This window comes from Lampetra planeri, chromosome 52 (assembly GCF_965212315.1).
Source record: "Lampetra planeri chromosome 52, kcLamPlan1.2.h2, whole genome shotgun sequence".
Taxonomy (NCBI): domain Eukaryota; kingdom Metazoa; phylum Chordata; class Hyperoartia; order Petromyzontiformes; family Petromyzontidae; genus Lampetra; species Lampetra planeri.
Window position 1 is genome coordinate 2,445,305 of NC_136158.1, and position 22,741 is coordinate 2,468,045.

Sequence of the window (22,741 nt, forward strand, 5' to 3'; positions counted from 1 at the left end):
TTTTCTTGAGTAAGAGTTTAAATCTTTATGACATTGGTATTTTAAATTAAATATGAATTTTTTTTTTCCTAAAAAGTGGAAAATTTTGGAAAAAATGTTTTCACGAAAATGAATTGTCACGCACAACGAGTCTGTGTACAAAATGTCAGCTCGATTGGATCACGGGAAGTGGGTTAAAAAACGACCGAAAGATTTGCACGGTCGTAAGCGCGCAAGCAAGCAAGTGAACTTAATATAAAGGATTTTAAAATAAAAGAGCTTTATTGCCCATCGGATTCATCCCGAATTAAATAAACATTCTGATTGTGAATGGTGGGAGGGTGGCATAAGTGCGGCGGGGGGGGGGGGCTTAGGGGGGGGCGTGGCCACGTGACGCGTGACGTCACCGCGGACATGGTGCACCGCAGGCGGCGTGCGGGCGGCCCGAGACACAGGTACGAGCGACCCCGCGTCCTCCCCCGCCGCTCTCGCTCTGCCTACCCCGGGGCCCGACCCCTTCCAGACTCGCCCACGCTGCGCGTCCCCGCGGATCCCCGCCGTGCGCCGGGGTCCGTGGGTACGTGGAGCCGCGCTTCGTCTCTGCCGCGCTCCACAGCCCGGCGCGGACCTAGGCCTCGCCGGGCCCCCGCGGCTTTCCTAGCGGTAGCACCCCGGCAAGGCGTGACCGCGGCGGCGGCTGTGACCCCTGCCGGTGACGTCGGTCTTTTTGGTGGTGTCGGGGGGGGGGGTTCCGTGTTCCGTGTTCCGTGTCCCGTTTCTCTTGTCGTATTCGCCTGGAGCTGTGGACGCCCGTGGCGCTCGCGAGTGGGTTTATTCGCTCGGGGGCTGTGTGCGTGAAGCGTGGTCAGTGAGAGAGAGGTGAACACATGTGGGGCTAATTGTGGGGCGATGCGTGTCCAGGCAGTAGCAGTAGCAACACGTGCTTGTGAAGGATTGCGTTGGGGTGGGGGAGCCTGCTACACGATATGACCTGTATGAACTTCATGGGCTGTACGATCTGTTGTAAAGCTGCGTAGGGCTGCATCGTGATCTGTACCGGACAGGGTGTATGTGGATAGTGTAAACCTGAATTAACTGCATCGGTTCGGCGAGCTCTATAGGGGACACGTTTTCTCTATGGACTGCATCACGCAGTGCAGCTGTGGGTTACTTGGGGATGTTTGGGTTGTTGGGGCCGGGTTGCATGGACTGCCACGAACTTACACGAGTTGAATGGACCGTCCGGGATTCATGAATTGTAAGTGATATATGTGTGTGTGTATATATCGAGTTCATAGCATACATGATGGACTGCATGTGTCGTAAGGGCTACCTGGGTTGTATAGCCTGTATGAGCTTAACGTTGACTGTGTTTTATGCCATTTGTATACGCTCTGTGGGCTCTGAGGTGTATGGACTTACATGGCTACATACACTGGGATGTGTTGAGAGACGTGGGCTGTGTAGTCTTCAACATGGGCGAACGTGAGTTGTGGTAGGGGCACGGGTCTGCTAAGTATGGTGTGAAAGAAGTTTTACATACGGCACTTACATGGGCGGTGATGCATTGACTCAATGACGTGTGTTCTGCAGCAGTGCCGGATTAAGCTTGTGCGGGGCCTGTAGCATATGTTTCTAAAGGGGCCCTCAATAAAAAAAAAACTAATTAAACCACTTGTTTTTACTTGCATGGTAAAGTAATTGTATTTTTTTAATTTGCTATACAGCCAGATAACACGACAAATCGCTAACCTGAAACACCCAGTCGTTCATAAAAGTTGAAGGCGGTATAGTACTATAGTAATAGAGCAAGTGCAGAATCGCTTAACCGGAATTGATCGCTTGAAAGCATTTAGCGCGGAGCCCTTGAAAGTGCGGGGCCCATAGCTACTACATATGTAGTAGCTACTTTTGCTACGTGGATCATCCTGCAGTGTCCTGCAGGCCGGATGGGCTGTTTGGCCTGACATTGGAGCAGCTTGCCCTCTCGGGTTATGTGAACGGTGCTCCCAGGATTTCTGCCCCATCTAGAACCTTTTCCTGCTTGTCACACAATCGTTTTAAGCCAGTGGCTCTCTTCACCTTTACCGCAGCCTTGAACCCCGTTTGGTTCTCAATCGTAAAACAATAAAACATTTTAATGTTAATAAATACATAGGGATTGATGAAACGGTAGTTTGTACTTGCGTGCCCGTGCTTTAATTTGTTTTTCGTTTATTTACATTAGAAAAAAAAATCTGCCCGTGTCTCGCACTCCCAGAAAGGGCATCTCGCACCCCAGGTGAAGAACCACTGGTTTAAGCGGTGCGACAGAGCGAGGCGTTCCGCGTACCTCGCTTGTTCAAGACCCTTTGCTCCTCTGCCAATGATTAACTCCGCCTCCCTCTCCCCTGCGAATCCGTAATTGCACTTTACTGTACCACAGTCTTAGATTCGTACCACAGCCTCGACTCGGGCGCCACGGTGGCTAGGAGACGTTAACTACCTCGCCTGGTATACAGGAGGTCGCGGTTGTCAATCCCGACCCTGACGCCTGCTGTATATTTGGAGTTTAAATGTTCTCGTGGTCCTCCGTTTTTTCCCCTCCACATTTAGAATCGGCATGCGTTTAGAGTATTTGGTTGCTATAAATGTCCACGTGATACGCCACTTCGTTGAGCTATCGTTTGTGGCCAGGTTACTTCTGAATAAAGAGATGCAGCTCTGGTTAAATAGAGTTTAGTTTTTAGATTCCCTTACCTGTGGTCTCAAATTCTCCAAACATGCCCTTATTTGAAAATACTCGACCCCTTTCTTCTGCCGACCCTGCTGACCCTCGCGCCCCCCGCACCTTTGCAGTGTCCTTAAGATGCCAATCACAGTTTGTCACCCCGTTACTGTGAAGTTCACGGTTCATCTCTTGGAGTTTCATCACCGCCTGTCCGAACCCCCACCACCCCCCCTTAAAGCCGTCACCGTGGGGTGAAAGTCGGTAGTAATCCCTGCAGCCTTGCTTGGTTCAGTGTTGCGGGGGGCTACACGGTGGGTAGCAGAGGACGGGGCAGCAAAATCCTTTGTGGAACCGTACTTTTCTATGCCCCTGTAACTACGGTCCACCAACATCACACTTGACCAGCGTGGTCAAAGTTGTACACCCATGACGTGCCCCACACGTGGTGGCACTCACGCAGCGGCTGATTAACTAAACGGCTGCACACATGCCATACGGAAGATAATTCGTGTCCCACTTTCAGTAAAGTGTATAATATGCTGTACCTGCCATGTGTGCGTACACAAATATACTGCCGATGGTTTGAAATATCGGCCTTCTGCTGCAGCCTATAACAAAACAACCTGTTGTGCACGGTGGTCAAGACATCCAAGCACTGTTCACGCTCTACCCCACTTGGCTTATTTGATATGACGAGATTGGGCCACGGGCAGTATACAGTACACATGTATTTTGCAGTCCCTGCAGAACATTGTTTTACACAAATTGGCGACATCACGTTTCGTTTTCACATTACGGAACGCGCATTGCTGTTGTGCGTTATTTATGTGTAACGCATGTGGCGACAGTGCAGGGGTTGCCAGAACTCCACCCGCAGAGTTACAAAACGTCGATGCCGCGCTCTGCTGCTGCTGCTGCTTTCCTTGTCCCGGGGTAAGAACGGAGCCATTTACATCGAACTCGCCACCTTCATCCGTCCAATACTCTACAATCTACTACGTAAGGTTATCAACCGCTTTTTTCCCCCCCATTCCTGACAGCTGTCAAACATACTACTGTGTACGTTTTTTCGTTGTCCCCTGCGCTCGTGCTGTATACACCCCTCCGGTGTCTCTTCTTTGGGTTACGACAGGTGTCAGGTCGGCGGCCTCCGACGTCCCGACGTTTCGCTCCACATGCCGTGCCGGGCAGCTCCTTCGGCAACTGAAGAAATGGGGAAAGCTCCCGCCAGACGCGTGGGGCGAAACGTCGGACGTCGTGGCGAAACCGACGGTGCAATCAGAAAATACATCGGAGAGTTGTAAAACGTTTTTCCATACCCCCACCCTCTCCCCCTCCTTAATGTATAATATCTCCGTAAGGTTGCTAACAAGCCACTGTCTACCTTCAGCGAGCTCTGCCAGTTAAAGACTATTTGATTATGGTGTGTTTACCTTTTTAATTATTTACACAATTTCCATTAGGCTTTCCATCACACAACTGACAATCCACTCCGTTGCTTCCAGTCGTTAAGGACCATTGAGGTGCAAGTGGTGCGACGTTTTAACAGCCGTATGCCCGCTTGCCTGACACCAAACCACCCTGGGAAGCACGTGATCACGTCAGACATCAGGAGCTTCACTAGGTTGAGCCTGAATTGCGCTTCAGTGGGGGGTGACCGCCATATGCATGCATGTGGAACTTCTTCCACACCTTACCTGGGCAACCGTGCCAATCGCGAGACAGGTTGCCGTAGGGAGTGCAGGGCTACGTGGTGGGCAGTTGAGGGAAGGGCAGAAGAATACTACCGTTGTACTGTACTGCTATGCTTTGTCTATGCGTCTCGCTTTTACCAACCGCGCTAACAGCACGGAGAAGCGTCGTTCAAATAATCCTGATGACTCACACGAGTATATGGGGAGGCCCTCGCCCAACAATGGACGGTGCATGGTGGCCGTCCATCCAAGCACTGTCCAGGACGGCTCCATCCCGCTTAGCTCCGAGATTTGCCGTGATGGGGCGCATTGTGTGTACGTGTTTATATTACGTTAAATACTATGGAACAAAAGTGTAAAAGTGCACAAAGCAGCACGGAGAGGAGCATGCTTGGAACTACTCGGAGACAGAAAGAGGAGCACGTGGATCAGATAAAAAAACGCAAATCAGACGCATCACGGTGACGAGCATCGTAAATGGGCTTGATCGCCACACTTTTCTCGACGGGATGGGTGATGGTCGGTGGACTGGGCTGGTGACAAGAGTGGCAGCCACAGTCGGGAACACATCCATGAGGCCCACCTCTTGGATGTGTTTTTTTGTTAAACTGCTTTTTTGTGTCGTCCTTCCCCCGCACCTCCGATTTAGCACGGCTGGCTATGCACGGTGCGAAAGAAGTTCAATACGCGTACGTATAACCGTCGGTGGAGGAGGAACAATTAAGATCGGTTTTTGTGCAGCAGTAGGATTGATGGCGGCAGCACTGGCGACAGCCTTCGCCCAGCAGTGGATAAACAATGGCTGTGTTAACCCAACGCGTGCGAACTTGATTTAAACCTCCGCAGTGCAAGATACGGGAACCACGTGCAAACAAGGAGAGCCGAAACACATCGCTGGAGTACCCACACTGGGCGGCGATGACTGCTCCGAGCCGCTTGCAACCAGTGCCGCCGCTATAACTGGTTTGTCTAGGCCCTGTTGGTCACGCGATATCCGGTTGAAGCCCACGGCAGGTGCGGCTGGTCGTACCTGCAGTTGTAATGGCCTGCCGGGCGGGGGGAGGGTGGTTATTTTGGTTTGCTGACCCCCGGTTTAGTCTGACAACCCTCCAGAATTTTAGTGGAGTCTGGATTTCACTTCGTCATTCTCTCGGTCTCTAGTCCACTGTGTATGTACGTTGAACTTATTTCGCACCGTTCGTAGCCAACCGAGCTAATCGGAGGTGCGGGTGAAAGACTACAAACTAGCGCACGAAAAGCAGTTCAAAAGAAATTTAGTTTTCAGTCCAGACTTAAAAGTGCATTGCTCCTGGGTGGCCTCCTAATATCGGAAGGAAGGGCGTTCCAGACGGCCGCAGCAGCACATCTGAAAGGTGACGTCACACATTTAGTCCACTCATGGGCGCAAAATTCTTCCCCCTCCTGCCCACAATATCAGGTCGGCCAATCGGTGAATTCTGTTCATCTTTTTTAACACACACACAGACTAAGATTTGATATCTGCACAAATCACCTGATTTGGTTTGTCTTCATTATTGCTCGGCGTAGTCATGCTTAAAAAGTGATTTTCCCACCCCTTCTAGCGACAACCAGGTGTGTTACATAGGACGGGGGGGTGGGGGTGTAGTATAACGCCGCATAGATTAATCGATTCACGTCGGTTCCTGTGGTCAGGGTACGTGCATCGAATAGAGGTTGCTCGAATGCATTTATTCTGGTGTATTGAATGGGCTTCTCTTGACCCCTGCGCAGCCACCAGTGACCGCTGTAGTCACCACGTGCTTAAAACACGAAATATGATTTGTAAATAAAAACACTGACCAACACATGGCCCGGGGAGGTGCTCCTCCAGCAGTGGATTGACGAAGGGCTGAACAATTATTTTTATTCTTTCCGAAGTCCTGTGACATATTACAAATTTGACAGCTTATTTGGACACGTTCTTATGTTTCTGCGTGTAAAAAAAATAACAATCTTATCTCTGTTTAATGTACAAACTTACTTGAGGTGTTTATTTAATATAGCACACCTAGAAAACGTTTTGACTCGTGTAACGTATCCGGTGCCTCTTCGTCTTCTCCATTAACACCGGCAGCGTTCGCAGCTTTGGACACAAAATGTTCAGCGAGTAAAAAAAAAAACCCTTCGCTCGACATCCTATTTATGGCTTCGCCCCCCACACCGCTTCTTCCCGCCCCGCCGTCACGTGACACTTACGGGACGTGTCATAAGATTGCCACGCTTCAGAGAGGCAGCGTGCTAATTCGATATAGACACGCGAAATAACCACCCGCCCCTGGTGTCGAAATGATTTAACCCGCTCGCGGGCAGGGGGATGCGTCTGGGGCAGGTGGAGGGGGGGGCCCTCCATGGAACAGTCGTGATTACAAAACGCGCGCGCGGTCTAATTGGCGCAAACTGCGAAGATGACTTGAAACTGAGACCACGGCTGCGCTCTAGATCCGGTTTCTCTCTGCCCGCGATTGTAGTCGGCGCGCGCCACAACTGCGAATGGGGGAGGGGGGGGTGGCGGTTTTGGTGATGGAATTTACAGAGATGGCTTGATGGGCCGCTATGGGTTTTTTTGTGGTTATTGCCGTCACCGGACACTTACCAGGCAAGCCCTTACCTTAGGACGACATGTGCCATTATTTTTGCGGGCTCTGTTTTTTTTCTCGTCCGTGTCTTTTGGTAACTGCGGAAATAAAATGCAAACTAACACTGGCTGGGGTTTTTTTTTTGGCAGACAGCCGTTGACAGGTAGGTAGGGTTGATGGGGTGTGTGCGGCGCAGTGAATGCGAATGCCATTACAAAGGGCTGTCCATCATTCGAATACACCGTGCTGGACACACCCAGCATTGCCGGCCTTGTTGAATGTCCGTCTACCTTGCCGTTTCACGTTTATCGTTTTAGAAAAAAGTTGAATTGTTGTTCAAGCTGCGATACGTGGAAGTGATGTTACTGTCTTTGCTTGATGAACGTAATTTGGGATTATCATCTTCCCAATGTTTTGTGCAGCGTAATGAAATGTTACTTTTAGCCACTAATAAGTAATATTATTAATAACGTACGCACCTTTATCAGTCCACTGCTGCATTGAATGCTTCCCCGTGACTTTCGGTCATGGCCATCAGTCGGCAAACAAAATAACAAGAGACCATTTTTTTCAATTCGGTAATAAAAAAAACTCTATTTCAACAGCCGCAATGGATGTGAATAACGCCACGAAGCAGTCCTTAACAAGCCGCAGGTGGCCATACTTCACCACCCTGGGCACTGTTCAGATGTCACTCCGCCACCTGGTATTTGCTGTGACCGGGAATCAAGTTCAGTTCATAACCCTTTGCGCAAACCGCTGCAGCACTGCTCTACGCTCTTGGACACTAAATAAGCATACTTTAGTAAGTTTGTAAACGTTCAAAATCGTATCATTTGCATATTTAATGAGTTTTGCTTCTTGTGTTCACCATCGTTATTTTTCTGTGCGGCTCTTGGGAGATGGTTTTATAATCCAAGGTGCTACTAAAAAAATTAAGATTCACTTACGCTCACTCTTACGATATCGTGAGTAAATAGCATGTCCGTAGCAACAATAGCGATGCCTGTTGTTGAAGGCTTTCCCGAGCTCCGGTAAGACAAGAATGCGCAAATTTCACTGCTCAGGGAAGGGCCCGAGGTGACGGGCACGAACTTGCCCCATGACGGACGGCTCCATAAAGCGGCCCGCGTGATGTGCATCGTCACCGTGAACCGTCGATTCTCGCCCGGCGACCCTCTGCGCCGCCGTACGCGAACTGCCGCAGATGCCTATCTCCATTCACTTCGGCAGCAGCAGCAGACACCGCGACGGACGTGCGGGCGGGTGAGCACGCGGGCGAGCGGGGGATCGAGCGGCAGGGGTGGGTTGGGAGACACGCGTTCCATCTGCGGATGTGAGCATCGCGTGCCGCAGGGGCGACGCTGCACGGCAACGAGTCGTCCGCTTCGCCCTGCCATGTCCAGGTGTCGCGTTTCGCCGGGCAGCAAGAGCACGTGAGTACGAGACGCCGACGTTGCCGTCGTCGTTAAGGAAACGGTGGCGTTGGCTTCTCGCGCGGGCCAGATGTTTGTGGGGGTCTCCGATTGCACGGTGGGGCGATATGAATCTGAAGATGCGTCTGGCACGGCGTGGATCGTCCTTTTTCGATCGGAAATCGTGGCCGCGCCGATTTTTCGCGCGTGCGCTCGTGGTATTTGCAAATTCGGCCGTCTTGCGCAAGTCTGTGTGGATATAAATAAGCAAAAAAAATAACTTTACGGAAGATTTACTGCCTTTGTCAATCGACATATATGTTGAACTTACTTCGAACTGTTTTTAGCCAACTGTGCGAATCGGAAAATGCAGTTCGAATGAAAATAGTTTTCAATCTATGTGATTTAAAATTCATAGTTCTAGTGGCTTCCTAATATCAGAAGGAAGAGCGTTCCAGACGGCCGCAGAAGCGCATCTTGAAGCGCCGCGTCTTTTTGTCCGACTGTTCGCCGAAATCGACGGCTCTTGGACCAAGGCCTCCTTCACCACGCTACGTCGGTCGAGGGTACGGTGGGGTGGGTTAATTTTGACCGTACCGCACAGCGCGGATCAGCGTTGGCTACTGACGTCGCGGTGTCAGGAGAAGGGTGGCAGGCGCTCGCGCGAGGGAGCCAGCATCGGTTCCGATGCCACCCGCCCCACAGATGTGGCCAGCGAACAAACTTGGGTCGCTGGGGTTTGTCGCGCTGTGCATTAAACCACCACGCCAACAACTCCTCCCCAATGAGCCTGCTCGACGTTCTAAACAAATTTAAACAAGGCTGCCTTGTAAATGAGTTGGTTTCCGTGGTATGGAGCTGCCACGCTTATACAGTTCCATAAAAGAAGCAAGGATCTGCCTCGTAAATTCGTCACTGCTTCATGGAGCCTGGAGTGACACAAAGTTTAAAGGCATATTCCAGTATGTATAAACAATAAATATACTTTGCTTGCTTCCCTTTGTAAATTTACTGTGTTCTTTTGTTTGGTGGGGGGGGCGGGTGGAGCCTGGTTATGCATTGCATTTTAATATAAATGACGGGAATGCCAAACGGTAGCAAGGCCTCATGCGCGGGCAAGTTGGTTGAGGGGTGGGGGATGTGATTTACATAATTTACGTGTCCAAAAATAATTGCAATTTATTTGAGTTTTTTTCGTGCCGTCGTCATGGCCCCATCCCTGGAGTTTTTATTTCCGAAAATCAAAACCCTCGAATTAAACGGCAACTTATCGCCTGGCGCCAGTCAATCTGTCATCGGCGCAAACATCAAGTCGAAAACGGATTTCTTATTCTTCACCCGAGTCTGCCGAATACACGGGGGTAATTCCATTCATTAGGCTCCATTTGCGCGAGGATAAATGAGTGCAGCTAATTTTTTTTCAGTCAAACAAACGCTATTTTAGAATGTTGTCAGACTCGCAGCTATTTTTAATAATTCGGGCGAAATTTCTGCCGTCAGTCACGCACCGCCCTGATCCAATAAACGTCGCGCCGCCCGCGTAATTACGTTACGCACAGAACTTCATATCCGAAATCTAAAGTTTCGGCCAGAATCATAAATGGATTATAATTCAGAGCAGAGACCGCATCATTCCTGCCTCTCTCCGTCCGAACGTATAAAAGGGAACATTCTCATTCCGAGCCTCGGAGTTTCAATTTTGTGTGCCGCCGCCGCCACGGCTGGGTGTGAGATGAGCCGTGGAACTCTCCGATGATGTATGGGGGTGTCCGTCGGGCGGTGAGCAAGGCCTGCTAGCCCGCGTCACGCCCACCTCAGACTGCGACGGAAGAGGCCAGCCAGGCACGGTAGCCCCTAGCACTCAACTGATTCGCTCCAGTCGCTCGCGGATTGATTCACTACCAGCACTTACCAATTCACTCCAGAACTCGCCAATGCACTCCAGCCACTCACTGATTCACTCCAGCCACTCACCGATTCCCTTTAAGTCAATCGCTGGTCATCGGTTGCCCTCCTTATCAATCTTTTGTTGCTGCGACCTACCGTGGTTACTGCTCCCTTGAACTCCAGCCATGGATTCCCCCGCTCCACGTTTGAGGGATCTGTTCTACCGGACACCCGATTGTATTTACCTTGCCTTCACGTAATTTATGTGGTGCCTTGTAGGGAATTAATGGGAGTGTGTGGATGTGATGGTTACGATGAGGTGGATAAAATAGATGAGAGGAAGTAATGGGCGTACCTGTGATGGCGTGAATTACGTTAAAGCAAAAGCATCCACACTGTGATCAACCATACCGCATGTCAACACCTCACTCGCCCACCACTCTCCCGGTCACCTCACTTATCTTTCTGCCTCTTCCCTCGCGCTGTTTCGCTATACGTTATAAATAATCTCGCTCGATTCAAGAACCCTTTCACACTCACCTTTTTACAACTTCGACAGTGCTGCTTGTTAAGCTAAACTCTTTCTATTTTACCAGGTAAGGCCCACTGAGCTAGAGTTTTTTTTCAGAAGCGACCTGGCCACATGATGGCTACCCAACGAAGTGGCTTGTCACGTGGAAATATATCGCAGCGAAAATACTCAACGCCTTTTTCCAAATATGGAGGGAAGAACCAGAGGACCCGGAGAAATTTTTTTTTAAAAATACTTTTTTTAAACACGCTTTAATGAAATGTACTGTCCGAGCTGCCCCTCCCTCTGCCCCCTTCTCCCATCGCCCCTCCCCTTCTTCCACATCCCCCGCCCCTGGGCGTGGCTCCCCGAGGCTTGCCGTGACGTAAGGGACCACGTGGTGATTTACAGGCAACGTGAGTTGAGCGTGGACAATTAAAAGATTGTTTAAAAAAATGTTCTATGATAGAATATAGTATTGTCATCAGTATGACATAGCTATACGAAGTTTGCAGTCGTTAGCACATTGGGAAGTGTGTAAAAATTTAGTTACAAGATTTCTTTTTTGAGGATACAACAGACGAAGTGAGTTAAATAAAAGCGTGTAAAAATAATAATAATCCGACCACGGGGAGAACATGCAAACTCCAAATATACATGCGTCAGGTTCGTGATCGAAACCCACGACCTCCTGCATACGAGGTGAGGTAGTTAACATCTCGCCACCGTTAGCACCCACAGCGCTGCTCGTCCTCGGTCGCTCTGCGTTTTTTGGCCCGTTTGGTTCGTGCGCGGCTGGGCGCAACCCTGGCGCAAGCGCGCACGGGTTGCAAGGTTTATGTCGCGTGATGGATTTTATGTTAACAAATATACATGCCCGCGGAAATGCACCAATGAATTATTTATACCGAGCAAGCTGGCGCCTTTGGCAGCGACGCGGGACGTTTTCGGCGTTTGGGGAAGGAAAGGGCAAAATTGGGTGGCAGGGGGGGGGACCCCTTTCAGACCTAAGATGCGAATCTAAGATGCGAATCGGGACGAGAGTGGTCAGCCGCGTGTGTATGCGATGGGGGAGCGGTAGTGTAGCGGTTAGCGCGCTGTGCTTCGGACCCGGCGGCCCGGGTTCGATTCCCTCTCATGACCAGCATCGGTGGCGATTATCTGAACTGGTCCTTGGCATCCCCTAAGTCGACTCGGCCTAAAATGAGTATCTGGTGCGGTGTGTAAACGCCCATAGACTCATCTTCTTGGTTCTTTCGGTAAAGTCACGTGACTTTACCGAAAGAACCAAGAAGATGAATCCCTGCAGTCACGAAAGCTTTAAATCGAAAAAGCCCATAGACTCGCATAGAGACCCGGTTTCGCACAGCTTAATTTCTCCCAGATTTTTTTATGGCTCGCCACTGAACGGAAACAATAGTGAGAGGTAGACTGGATGTGGTGTGCCAGGTGCAGTAATTATTTCCCGTGCCACCGACCATGACAGATCTGATGGACATTAATGTCTGGGTCTAACGATTCCTGTAACTTCATCCTGGGAGCCGTCATTTTTGAAGCTCCCTGCCCCATTGATTCCATCGGACAAGTGGTCGTGGCATAGACTTTTGAAAGGGTGTGATGCGCCTTTCTCTTGTGGGGCCATCGCAGATGCCGCGGTGGCGAGATGTTAATTACCTAGTCTAGTCTACACAGAAGTTTGCGAGTTCAAATCCCGACCCCGACGCTTGCACATTTGGAATTGCGTGTTCTGCCTGTGGTCGCGTGGATTTTTCTCCAGCTCCTCCGGTTTTTCCCTCCACATTTAGAATCAACATCACTCGTTTTAGAGTATTTGCCCGCGAGAAATTTCCATGTGAGTAGCAAGTTCGTTGAGGTTATTATTCGTTGCCAGGTCACTTGGAGAAAAATAGCTATTTAGCTCTGTGTGGTGCCTTACATGGTGGGATAAAAATAATTAGTTTTAGTTTCTCATGTTGGGCCATCGCAGAAATATGTAAATGGTTTTGGGAGCTTGTCGAGTGGCAGGGAGTTGTTCTAATGCTGAAGGACAGCTGTAGAGAGCGGGGAAAAAAATAACATGTCAATTAGACCCAGCCTGCCGGTAAGAGCCTCCCGGTGTACAGACAGAAGCGATGTCGGAGCCAGTTTCAAAGTCAAGCAAGCTGGCAATGCCAGCCTGTTAAGGGATCCTCCGTTTTGTAATGCACCTCTGATTTAGTGCGGTTGGCCAAAGATGTTCAACATACATACAGTCTGTGCGTCTAGAATTTTACGTTTAATGTATCGTTGAATATACACGTCCCAACCACATGCATTCGAACGGACTTGAATTCAACGTGCTGCTACGTAGCAGCGTAATAATGCTACGTAAAATAAATCAAAACAACGGGAAGGTATTTAATTATTGAAGAAGCCATTTTTGCCCAAACCTAAACAAGCCTGAGTATTGGTATTGGCAGTCTTTGTGTTACATTTCATCGCGATTTGTTTATGGCATGCCCCGGAGTGAATTGCAATTACGATGTAATTACAATTACGATGTAATTGTAATTGAACTAGCAATGCTTTTTGTGATTATTGTCGTTATAAGTCTGAAGTCAGTTGGCCATATGAGAACTCATCATGGTCTTCACCGCAGGTCTGGTCTATAGGTTGTCCAGTTGTCATGCCTATCGATGTGTGTTTAAACTTGTGTCGCACCGTACGGAGCCAACCGTTGATGTACGAACGGACCCACGGGCATAAACAAAACTATATCCGCGACTTCCCTTACGATGCCAACGTGGTTTACTACTCAAGCAACCATGTGGAATTGCTCGTTTGTTTACAACATGCTGTGCAAAGTCCCCACATCATCACGGCGAGTCAAGTCTCATTTTCTTGGTTCTTTCGGTAAAGTCACGTCGAAGGGAAATAATAAAATAATACAAATAAAACATAATAAAATCATTCTCACGACGTTTCGGCCACAACGCAAGCAGCCGTCCTCAGGTGAAGAACAGGTTTGTCGAGACGACAAAGTCTGAATGACACGCCCCAGGCTTGGAGCGTATATTTAAGCTGGGAGGGAGGAGGAAGAGCGCCTTGACAAAATAATTTGCATATCAAATATACGCTCCAAGTCTGGGGTGTGTCATTCAGACTCTGTCGTCTCGACAGACCTGTTCTTCACCTGAGGACGGCTGCTTGCGTTGTGGCCGAAACGTCTTGAGAATTATTTTATTATGTTTTATTTTTATTATTTTATTATTTTCCTTCTACGTGACTTTACCGAAAGAACCAAGAAGATGAATCCCTGCAGTCACGAAAGCTTTAAATCGAAATTCAAGTCTCATTTTCAACAACCTCTGCTCGTCCCCTTCCCAGTTTGCTCCTGGCATAAAACACGTAATACCACCGCTGAGTAAGAGCCCCCTTTGTATGAATGTTGAACTTCTTTCGCACTCTATGTAGCCGACCGTGCTAATCGGAGGTGCGTGGGAAGGATGACAAACTAAACACAAAAATCGGTTCTAAAGAAATTCGTTTTCAATCAAGTTTTTCAATTCCCAAAGCTCTGCGGTCCTCGACGTATAAAGATGGTATCAACCAATTTAACGAGTGTTTACATGTGGGATGAACCTTGAAATTGCCAAAGAAAACCCACGTGTGCAAGGGAGAAACGCTTCATCCCATACAGACACAACAGATGGAGTCCATATTTTCGTTTTTTTCAGTCTCCTGGCGAGGTAGCGTATGGGCACCTCAATGCCCACGGGAAGGGAGTTTTTGAGCATTTGTGTAATCCGCCAACTCCTCCCCTCCAGTTCCGGCCCTGCATGCAAAGCCACTTTGGGTCCCCTTGCATGTTATTAATTATCCTCCGTCTTGCACCAGACTCCCTCGTTGACATTTCACCGTGTCCTCAACACCGAACGCTAGGCCACATGTGCGTCGTGCACACGGCCACTTTAAAAGGCTTGCGGCCCGTGCCGAACCTAATGCTGGGGTTGCTCCGGGTCTGGTTTTCCATTGCGTGGGCGAATGCAGGGTGGAGGCTCGCTGCTCTGTTCGATTTATTTAGGTTATCACTGCCGATTGTTGGTTCGATTATGCGACTCCACGGATAACGCCATTGGTTAGCACAGTTGCACCGTGCACCCGGATATAAGCCACTTCGTTGAGTTCTCATTTTAGAGCTATCATTTGTGGCCAAGTCGCTTCTGAAAAAGATCTACTGTGGGCCTGACCTGGTAAGATACAAAATAGTTTAAATTAGAGTGATATTTGACTCAATCCTGGGCCTCCCTTCACCAACCCGCACCAACCAGCGTGACAAAGTACAGTGACTCGCCTTGCCATGACCGATACACAACCTTCATCCAGCAGTCAATTGTGTGTCCTTGCGTATGTTGAACTTCATTTGCACCGTACGTAACCAACCGTGCGATTGGCAAAAGGGGCTGAAAAATATCCCTCTTATTTGTATCATCATTATTGTTACCGGTTTAACATATAGGCTTTCGCGACCAGTATCCATAATACAGGTTTTTTTTGGGGTTAGATCGCGTAAATATATAATTGTCATTAAACCCGAATTGGCATGTTCTGTTTACGTAACAAACCTTACGAATCTGAGTACATCCAGCATCTGGAGCGATTTTTTTGTGTGTGCCAGAATTGCCGGGTAGTGGCGGGTTTAACGGCACGTATATATTTACGCGATCTAACCCAAAAAAACCTAAATATCGTTGATCAATTTTTCAAAGTTTTCTCGCAGGTGGCGGACAGTGCAAGGGTTCCGACTTTCGAGGTCGAGTTTGTCTTCGACGAAGGCCAAATCTCGCATCTGCCACACGCAGTTGCCCGGGTTCATTTCGCGCGCGGTGAGACCTATTTATTAGTTTCTGAGATGGGCGAGCGCGAAGGATGGCAGCAAATGGTCCTCCGCCCAAGTACATTATGACATTACTTGTAACGAGACAGGCCGCCTCGGTGAGCACGCCATGAGCCTGAATGGAAGTGGCAGAATGTGACATAACAACGTTGCGAAGCAATATACATATTTAACTGACTTGGCACACCCGTGATAACCCTGGGCACGACAATGATGGTGATGATGATGATTGTTAGTATCATTATCGCGATGGTTATTATTGTGGTAGTAATGGAGCGTGCCTTTTTGGTGAGACTGGTCGCACAGTGGTTAGCGCACACCGTGCTATAAACCCGGTGATCCAAGTTAAATTCCCTGGCCATGGTTAACTAACGTAAGTTGTAAGTCGAAGCAGTGCTCTGTTCGTCCTGCCCTCCTTCCTCAAAATGATTATTGGAAATGTAAATGTCAATTAAGGGGGTTATTGAAACATTGAACAACCCACACACTAGCCAGCCTGGTAAAAGTGTGGTGTAAAAAAAAAACCTCATTATTTTAGGGAAAAAAAAGTGACTGCGTCGACAGTAGTGTGCCGCTAGTACGAAATTCGACGCATTCATCAATGACACCACCCTGAACGGGGGGGGAAACATAAATTACAGGAGACGTTTTCCGAGCAATGGCCCTGCTTACTGCTTATGCTATCAAATCGGCCCGCCGTCCGTTTGAGGTTTGCACGGAGCTGTGTTTGTGGACCAAAAAAAAAACCTCTTTCTGGGCCCGCTGCGATCCGGTCGCTTCTCCATAGCGGCACGCTGCTCGCCACCACCCCCCCCCCCCCCAGGAAGAGCGCGGCTTGTCAGGCATTGGGGGTGTAAAAGAGGGTCTAGTTTCAGGACCGGGGAACTTTATAGACCAATGGCAGCTTGGGCCTTCGGACTCGCAAAGCCCAAGCGGAGCAGGGATTCTAAAGCGAGCCTGAGCCTAGCCAAAGCGCTACGGAGCCAGCTGGCCCGGGTGGGGGGGCCAGTGGGGGGGGGGGGTACACGGCTCCACACCGTTCATCGTTTTCCCACTAAGCCGTCGCTCTGCCACGGTCGCCGTTTGAACTTGACGCGCGTGGTCGTCCGCGTGCGGTGTAGCAACCTGCCGCCCCCCCCCCCCCGAACCGCCCACTTCTCCCGTGAGTAATTTCCGTAACTTATTATCCGTGATGCGAGCAGGGCAGCCTTAATGTGCCCCCTGTCAGGGCGGCGGAGCGAGAGGCATCGCCGTGGCGCTGCGTCGGACCACACCGCACGAGCAGAGCGCGCGCACGCGCATGGGTAATGGAGTGTCGCGGGTTATATTTGGAGTGGAGGAGATGAGGCCTGCTATTAATAGCGCTCCAAGGATGTTTGTTTCTCAGCTGGCGATGGGGGCGGGGGGGTGTTGGACGGTTGGCTCGGTCGACCCGCGCCAACTCTTGTTTCGTTCTTTCTGCCGCTATCGCCACCGCCACCGACACGGCCGCTGCCTCGAACGCGCCTTCGAAAAAGTGCCGCAGTTACAGAGAGAGAGGGGGACGCCGTTGTTGCGTTGTTACGCCGGGAGCGGCGAGCTGGAGAACGTGGTGGCCGTCACTTGCTGGTGGAACAAGCCCAGCGGACGTTGCAGGCGATCGGCACCCCAACCCCCCCCACACACACCAACACTTTTCTGTTGTGGGTCGCTGTCGACGATTGTGGCATCTCCCGAGGCGGCCCGGAGTTGTTGTCAACGGGAGGGTCGGGGTACACGCCGCATGTTCGGCATGCGTGGCCGTTTGTACCACCCCCCCCCCCCCCCCCCGTGGGCCTTACCTGGTAAAAAAAATATTGTTTAATAGTTAGTCTCAACGGCAGTGCGGGCAGTTCACAATTGGAAGGATGTGAGCTCAAATCCTGCTTTGAGGTTAACTCGGCCAATCATCCCTGCAGGGTTGGTAAAACGAGTACCACTTTGTGAGCAAGTCAACGGTGTCATTTGAATAGACTCCCGCCCCCCTGCCCACCATAGCAATGCGGATTTTTTTTACCGCTGGGCTCAGGGCTGTGGACATCGGCACGATACCGCTCCTGACAGCGTTGTCTGGCTTGACCACCCGAATGTGAAACTGAAGTTGTTGCTCTGCACCTACGCCAGCCGTGCGGAGGAGAAGGACGAAGACAAAGAAGGGCAGTGAACGGCAGATGGAGCACAGCCTCAATGCTCGTTTGAGCAGGGGAAATCGCTCTGACTACGGTTTCCAGGGTTAATGATCACGAGCGATGGGGGATTGTCTCATGGGTAGTGCTGCAGATGGGGCTGGGGACGTTGGCAGTGTCTCCCCGGACCTTGGACACACACAGACGCGTGGGTGTGTTACAGGACAGCCTGTGACACTGATTAGCCTGGTGCCTGGGTGGGGTGGAGGAGGGGGGGGTTAGTGGGGGGTTAGAGGGGGGGGTGGATGGAGGGGGAGTGTGTGCATCATGTTGGTGCCACATTTGCCCCATGTCCAAAGTTCACTTGGTCACATCCCAGCCCTTACTGATAGCGCCCTTTCGGCTTCTGGAAGCCCGAGCACACGCCCCTTCTTGTTGGATCTTACCGGTGAAACGGTCGTCGTCTAAATGGTGCACGGGCCGCGGACGATGTTTTGGAGTTCCCGCTCCCAGTGAACCGGTCAACAAATTCCTTTTTGGTCGAGGTAGACTTTTTAGTCAAAACACCGTTATCTTGTCCGCATGTATAGCCGTTTTGTCATGCCACTGCTCCCTGAGAGCATTCCCCATCCCGCGTAGGGGCGTGTCGGTTATTTGACCATACTTCACCACGCTGGTCGACGAAGGGGCACGGGGCGTAACGTGAGCATTAATGCGGACGCATAGGTGTAGAAGTGGAGTACAACAAAACATTTAGGCGCACTGGCCTCTTGGGCCCTCTGTAGCCTCGCGGAAGCCTGTTGTAGCACCCACTTTATGTATGGCGGTGTCCCATACACGCACTATCCAGGCTTGCACATGCTTGGCTTCTGAGATGTGTCGTGATTAGGCGCGTTCTAAAAATGGTTTAATAATAGGCGTCGCTACATACCCCGTCCCTCCCTGCAACATCATTGGCTGCTACTTTGGCAGATGTGCCAACCATGGAATATACGTACAGTAAACCCTTGTTAATTCGATACACATGAGGCTCTGGCCTTGACGAATTATCCCATATTTCTAATTATGTGCAATGCTACTTCCCAGTGCCTCCTGCCCCAATGTATTTTTTTTTCAAAATTTGTTTTCCAACAATGATTTTAGGAAAAAAGTAACGCTTACCATCCATAACCAGCACTGCAGGCGGAGGAGGAGGAGGATGTGGTCGCTTCCATGTGGTAGGTGACATAGGTTGTGGAGGGGGCTTAATGCACACTTAGTATGCACTTACTGTACCATGTGTTCACTTTATCACTAAATTATAACTGAGTTGTTGTTTTGGTCGTGGCGCGTGGCGTTGCTCCACGTTTATGCCGAAATTGGACCATTCAGTACGGCATTTCGGCTCGTGGCGAATTCCGTATATATGCCGAAAGCCGCAGCCGTGTCGAATTATCCCCATTTACGAATGATCAAATACCCAAATAACGAGGTTTTGCTGTACTATTAGTGCGTGTCTGTATCGCTCTCCTCACCAACATGTAAATAGACGCATGCGCACAGTTTGCCTGAAGCCTTTAGGGCAAAGAGAAAGGAAAAATCACAGAACCCTGCCAAACACCTTTGTGAGTCACACCTATTTGAAGGTCTAGCAACCTGCTCTATATATATTTAAACTTGCAATATTAATATTTAATTGAGCAAGCAAACCACTCCACGTTAAATGCCATTTTGAAGTGGCTCTCGGGGAGAGTGGTGGCGCAATGGTTAGGACACTGCTCTATGGACCCCTGGAGTTTGCCCGCGTTAAATATTTGGCTACGGCTTAACGCGAGTGGTGAGTACGATCTGAACCGGGCCCGAGCCACTTTCCCCGCTTCCCCATCCCGCCGTAGCCAGCACGGTAAGCAGAGGTCGCAAACGGGTTTTGATTTCTTACCCGTACACATACCCGGCCGCACCAGGGTCGCAAATGGGTACCCGTACCCTACCCGAAATGAGTGACAAACGGTTACTCACCAGTGACTCACGGCCTACCCGTACCCGTACCCGGCCGCACCACGGTCGCAAACGGGTACCCGTACCCGGCCGGGTATGGGTAGCCGGGTATCGGGTAGGGTACGGGTATTGGGTACCCGATTACGACCTCTGACGGTAAGGTATGGTCAATCAAGCCCCTCGTATGTTCAACTTCTTTCGCACCGTACATGGCCAACCATGCTAACCAGAGGTTGCCGGGGTCTGTGGCGACACCTTCATTCGGCAGTGGTTTGACCCACAAGACGCGAGCGTTCGTAAGTGACACCAACGATAGTTAGGCCTGAACTGCCGGGCTTCATGGGCAGCTGAAACGATTGGGTCGTCACAAGCGCTGTTAAGCGTTTGCGGTGCCGTCGTCCGGGCATGCCGTGAGGCCAGGCCAGGCCCACGCTGCCTCTGCCTAATGAGTCGTTTCGGCAAACACATTCATTCCCACCTGCGCTTTTTTAATTTCCTCCCTTAAGCGGCCTTTACATCACTGTCAGGCGTGCTGGGGTGCCTTGCAGTGGAGGCACTCTGCTGACTGTGTCAGGCGTGCTGGAGTGTGTCCCCTGCCAGCCACTCGGCACGCTTGCGCTGACGCCATGGCCAGGAATCAAACTCGGGTTCAGAGTACGGTGCAGTGTGGTAACCACCGCACAACATCAAGAGTCGCAGAATCCTTTAAATAAAAAAAAAGCATTCAAACAATTGGGCAAAGCGAATGGCGAGGAAGTTTGGAAAACTTTCATTTTTTTTCGTGCGCGTGCTGAAAAAGTGCATTGCATCAATGGTTAGATCAACAAACCGTCCCTGCAGTTTTAAGTGCGTTGTAAAGTAGCTCAAAGTGACGGACAAATTCCTAATTTGGCTCCCTCCACATCTGAGAGTTCGAGACGTCGGTCCGATTGTGCACGCCACGAACAATCTCGCAACGATTCAAGACCCCAGGTGGCCCACCGGTGGTCGGCTCTGTCCTGTGACCCCTACACCGCGCGGCCACCTTTACATACCGACCTCTGCGATCGGCGTTTCCCACGCACGGTCGCGATGCCGTCGCGTTCCCGCTGCCGTAATCGGAGAACGCTCGCAGCTAAATAAAGCCGGCGGAAGTGAGCCCCCCCCAGCCTCTCCCCCTCTCTTGTCTCTCCTTTTGCCCGTTAAGTGAGCGGGGAGAGCGAGGAAGGAGCTGGGGGGGGGTTGGGGGAGGTGATAGGACAGGGACCGGCGACCTCACCCCACTCAAGGTTCTTGCTCGTGGCTAATTAATATTTAAAGGGAAGCCGCGTCTGCGTCCGCTTTTCCGAGCGAGCAGAAGTTGAGCGGCGGTAGAGGCCGGCGTTCGTTTCTTTTGTTCCCCCGTGAGATCACCCCGCGGAGAACGTCCGTCGGGACGAAAGCGTTTTTTATGTTTGTTTATTTTTGGCCAACGCTTGGCTGCGAAGCGGACGGAAATCGTCGCTGTCGGGCGCTGGCCGCCGCCAAAACCACGGCCCCAGCCACAGTGAGACCAAACGCTAACGAGTGCAGATGAAGACGCGGACTAGGGAGCATTTGGGAAGGCCGTTTAGAACCCTCACCCCCCCGCCCGCGTCGCACTGAAAACCGAAACTGGTAATTGGCGGGATGGGTATCACCTCGATTTACGCAAAGGATGCGGTTCTTAAAAAAAACTCGTGTAATTAATTTCGTAAATTGGAATGGCTTTTCCCGTAAATTTTATTTTTAAAAATTAGGGTTGTGTTTCAGACAGTCATTTCAACTCTTCTCCTTAACCTAAAAAGAAACGCCTAGCACTTTTCAAAATACTAAAATAATAATAAAAATGTAAATTTGGAAAGGATTGGATGGCAATGAATTCGAAACTGAAATAATTAACCTTTTCGGTGAACTCGCCGAAAGACCTGCTTTTGCTGCACGTTGGAATGACGGTAAAGGCGCGATGGTGGAGTTGTTACCGCTGCACTGCAGGGACACGTGACGCTTTCGCCGATTGGACGATGACGCAGCCCTTCCCGGCGGCTTCTCGTTTCATGATGTCACAGCGCGGCGCGCGGCCGTAGTGAAATTGCGCTCGCGCGTAAAATTCGATTTCGTCAGTCGAATAGCGGCCGTCATTTGCCAATTGCTTTAACGCGAAATTTCGAAACACCGCACGTTCGTAAATCGACGGATGCCTTCTACTCTATATGTGTGTAAAGAGATTCGCTAAAGTTTACCGATTGGCTGACCTGATAATAATTAAGAGCGGACTACAATTTGGACCATCTTAGTCGACCAGAGTAAGACGTTGACTCTTTTTTTTATTGATGAAATCCGACTTAAGAGCTTTAGCTCAGAGGATACTTCAAAACTCGACTGACCAATGAACGTTGGTAGAGATGTAGTGGCAGTGGTGATCCTTTATTGACACGTGGGCGCCGCGGTGGCGATGTTAACTCCCTCGCCTGGTATACAGGAGGTCATGGGTCCGATCCCACCCCTGACGCCTGCTGTATATTTGGAATTTGCATGGTGGCGAGATGTTAACTACCTCGCCTGGTATACAGGAGGTCGTGGGTCTGATCCCACCCCTGACGCCTGCTGTATATTTGGAGTTTGCATGGTGGCGAGATGTTAACTACCTCGCCTGGTATACAGGAGGTCGTGGGTGCGATCCCACCCCTGACCCCTGCTGCATATTTGGAGTTTCCATGTCTCTCTCCCCATGGTCGCGTGGATTTTTCTCCAGGTCGTTTTTTTCCCCCCTCCACATTTAGAATCGACACGCGTTGAGGTTATATTTGGCTGCTATAAATTTCCACACGACGAGAAGCGGCTTCGTTGAGCTATCATTTGTGGCCAGGTCGCTTTCTAAAAACAGAGCTGTGCAGCTCGGTGGGCCTTACCTGGTAAAAAAAAAAATAACAAACGCACAGACAACTGAACTA

The 22,741-nt window shown here is 50.3% G+C and overlaps 1 protein-coding gene across 4 annotated transcripts in view; it reads left to right on the top strand.

The window, feature by feature from the left end:
- The first annotated feature begins 382 nt into the window (after nt 1-382).
- Nucleotides 383-22,741, top strand: part of LOC144734693 (estrogen-related receptor gamma-like) — a 101,702-nt gene continuing 79,343 nt past the window's right edge. Inside the window, exon 1 of one of the 4 annotated variants that reach the window (XM_078616997.1) lies at nt 383-434. In XM_078616997.1, the coding sequence (XP_078473123.1) occupies nt 394-434 (41 nt within the window). In that variant the 5' untranslated portion in view covers nt 383-393. Of the gene's footprint in view, nt 435-467; nt 557-622; nt 1,238-8,270; nt 8,417-22,741 lie in introns of those variants that run through there. The other 3 variants (XM_078616999.1, XM_078616998.1, XM_078616996.1) reach the window with 3 other exon arrangements.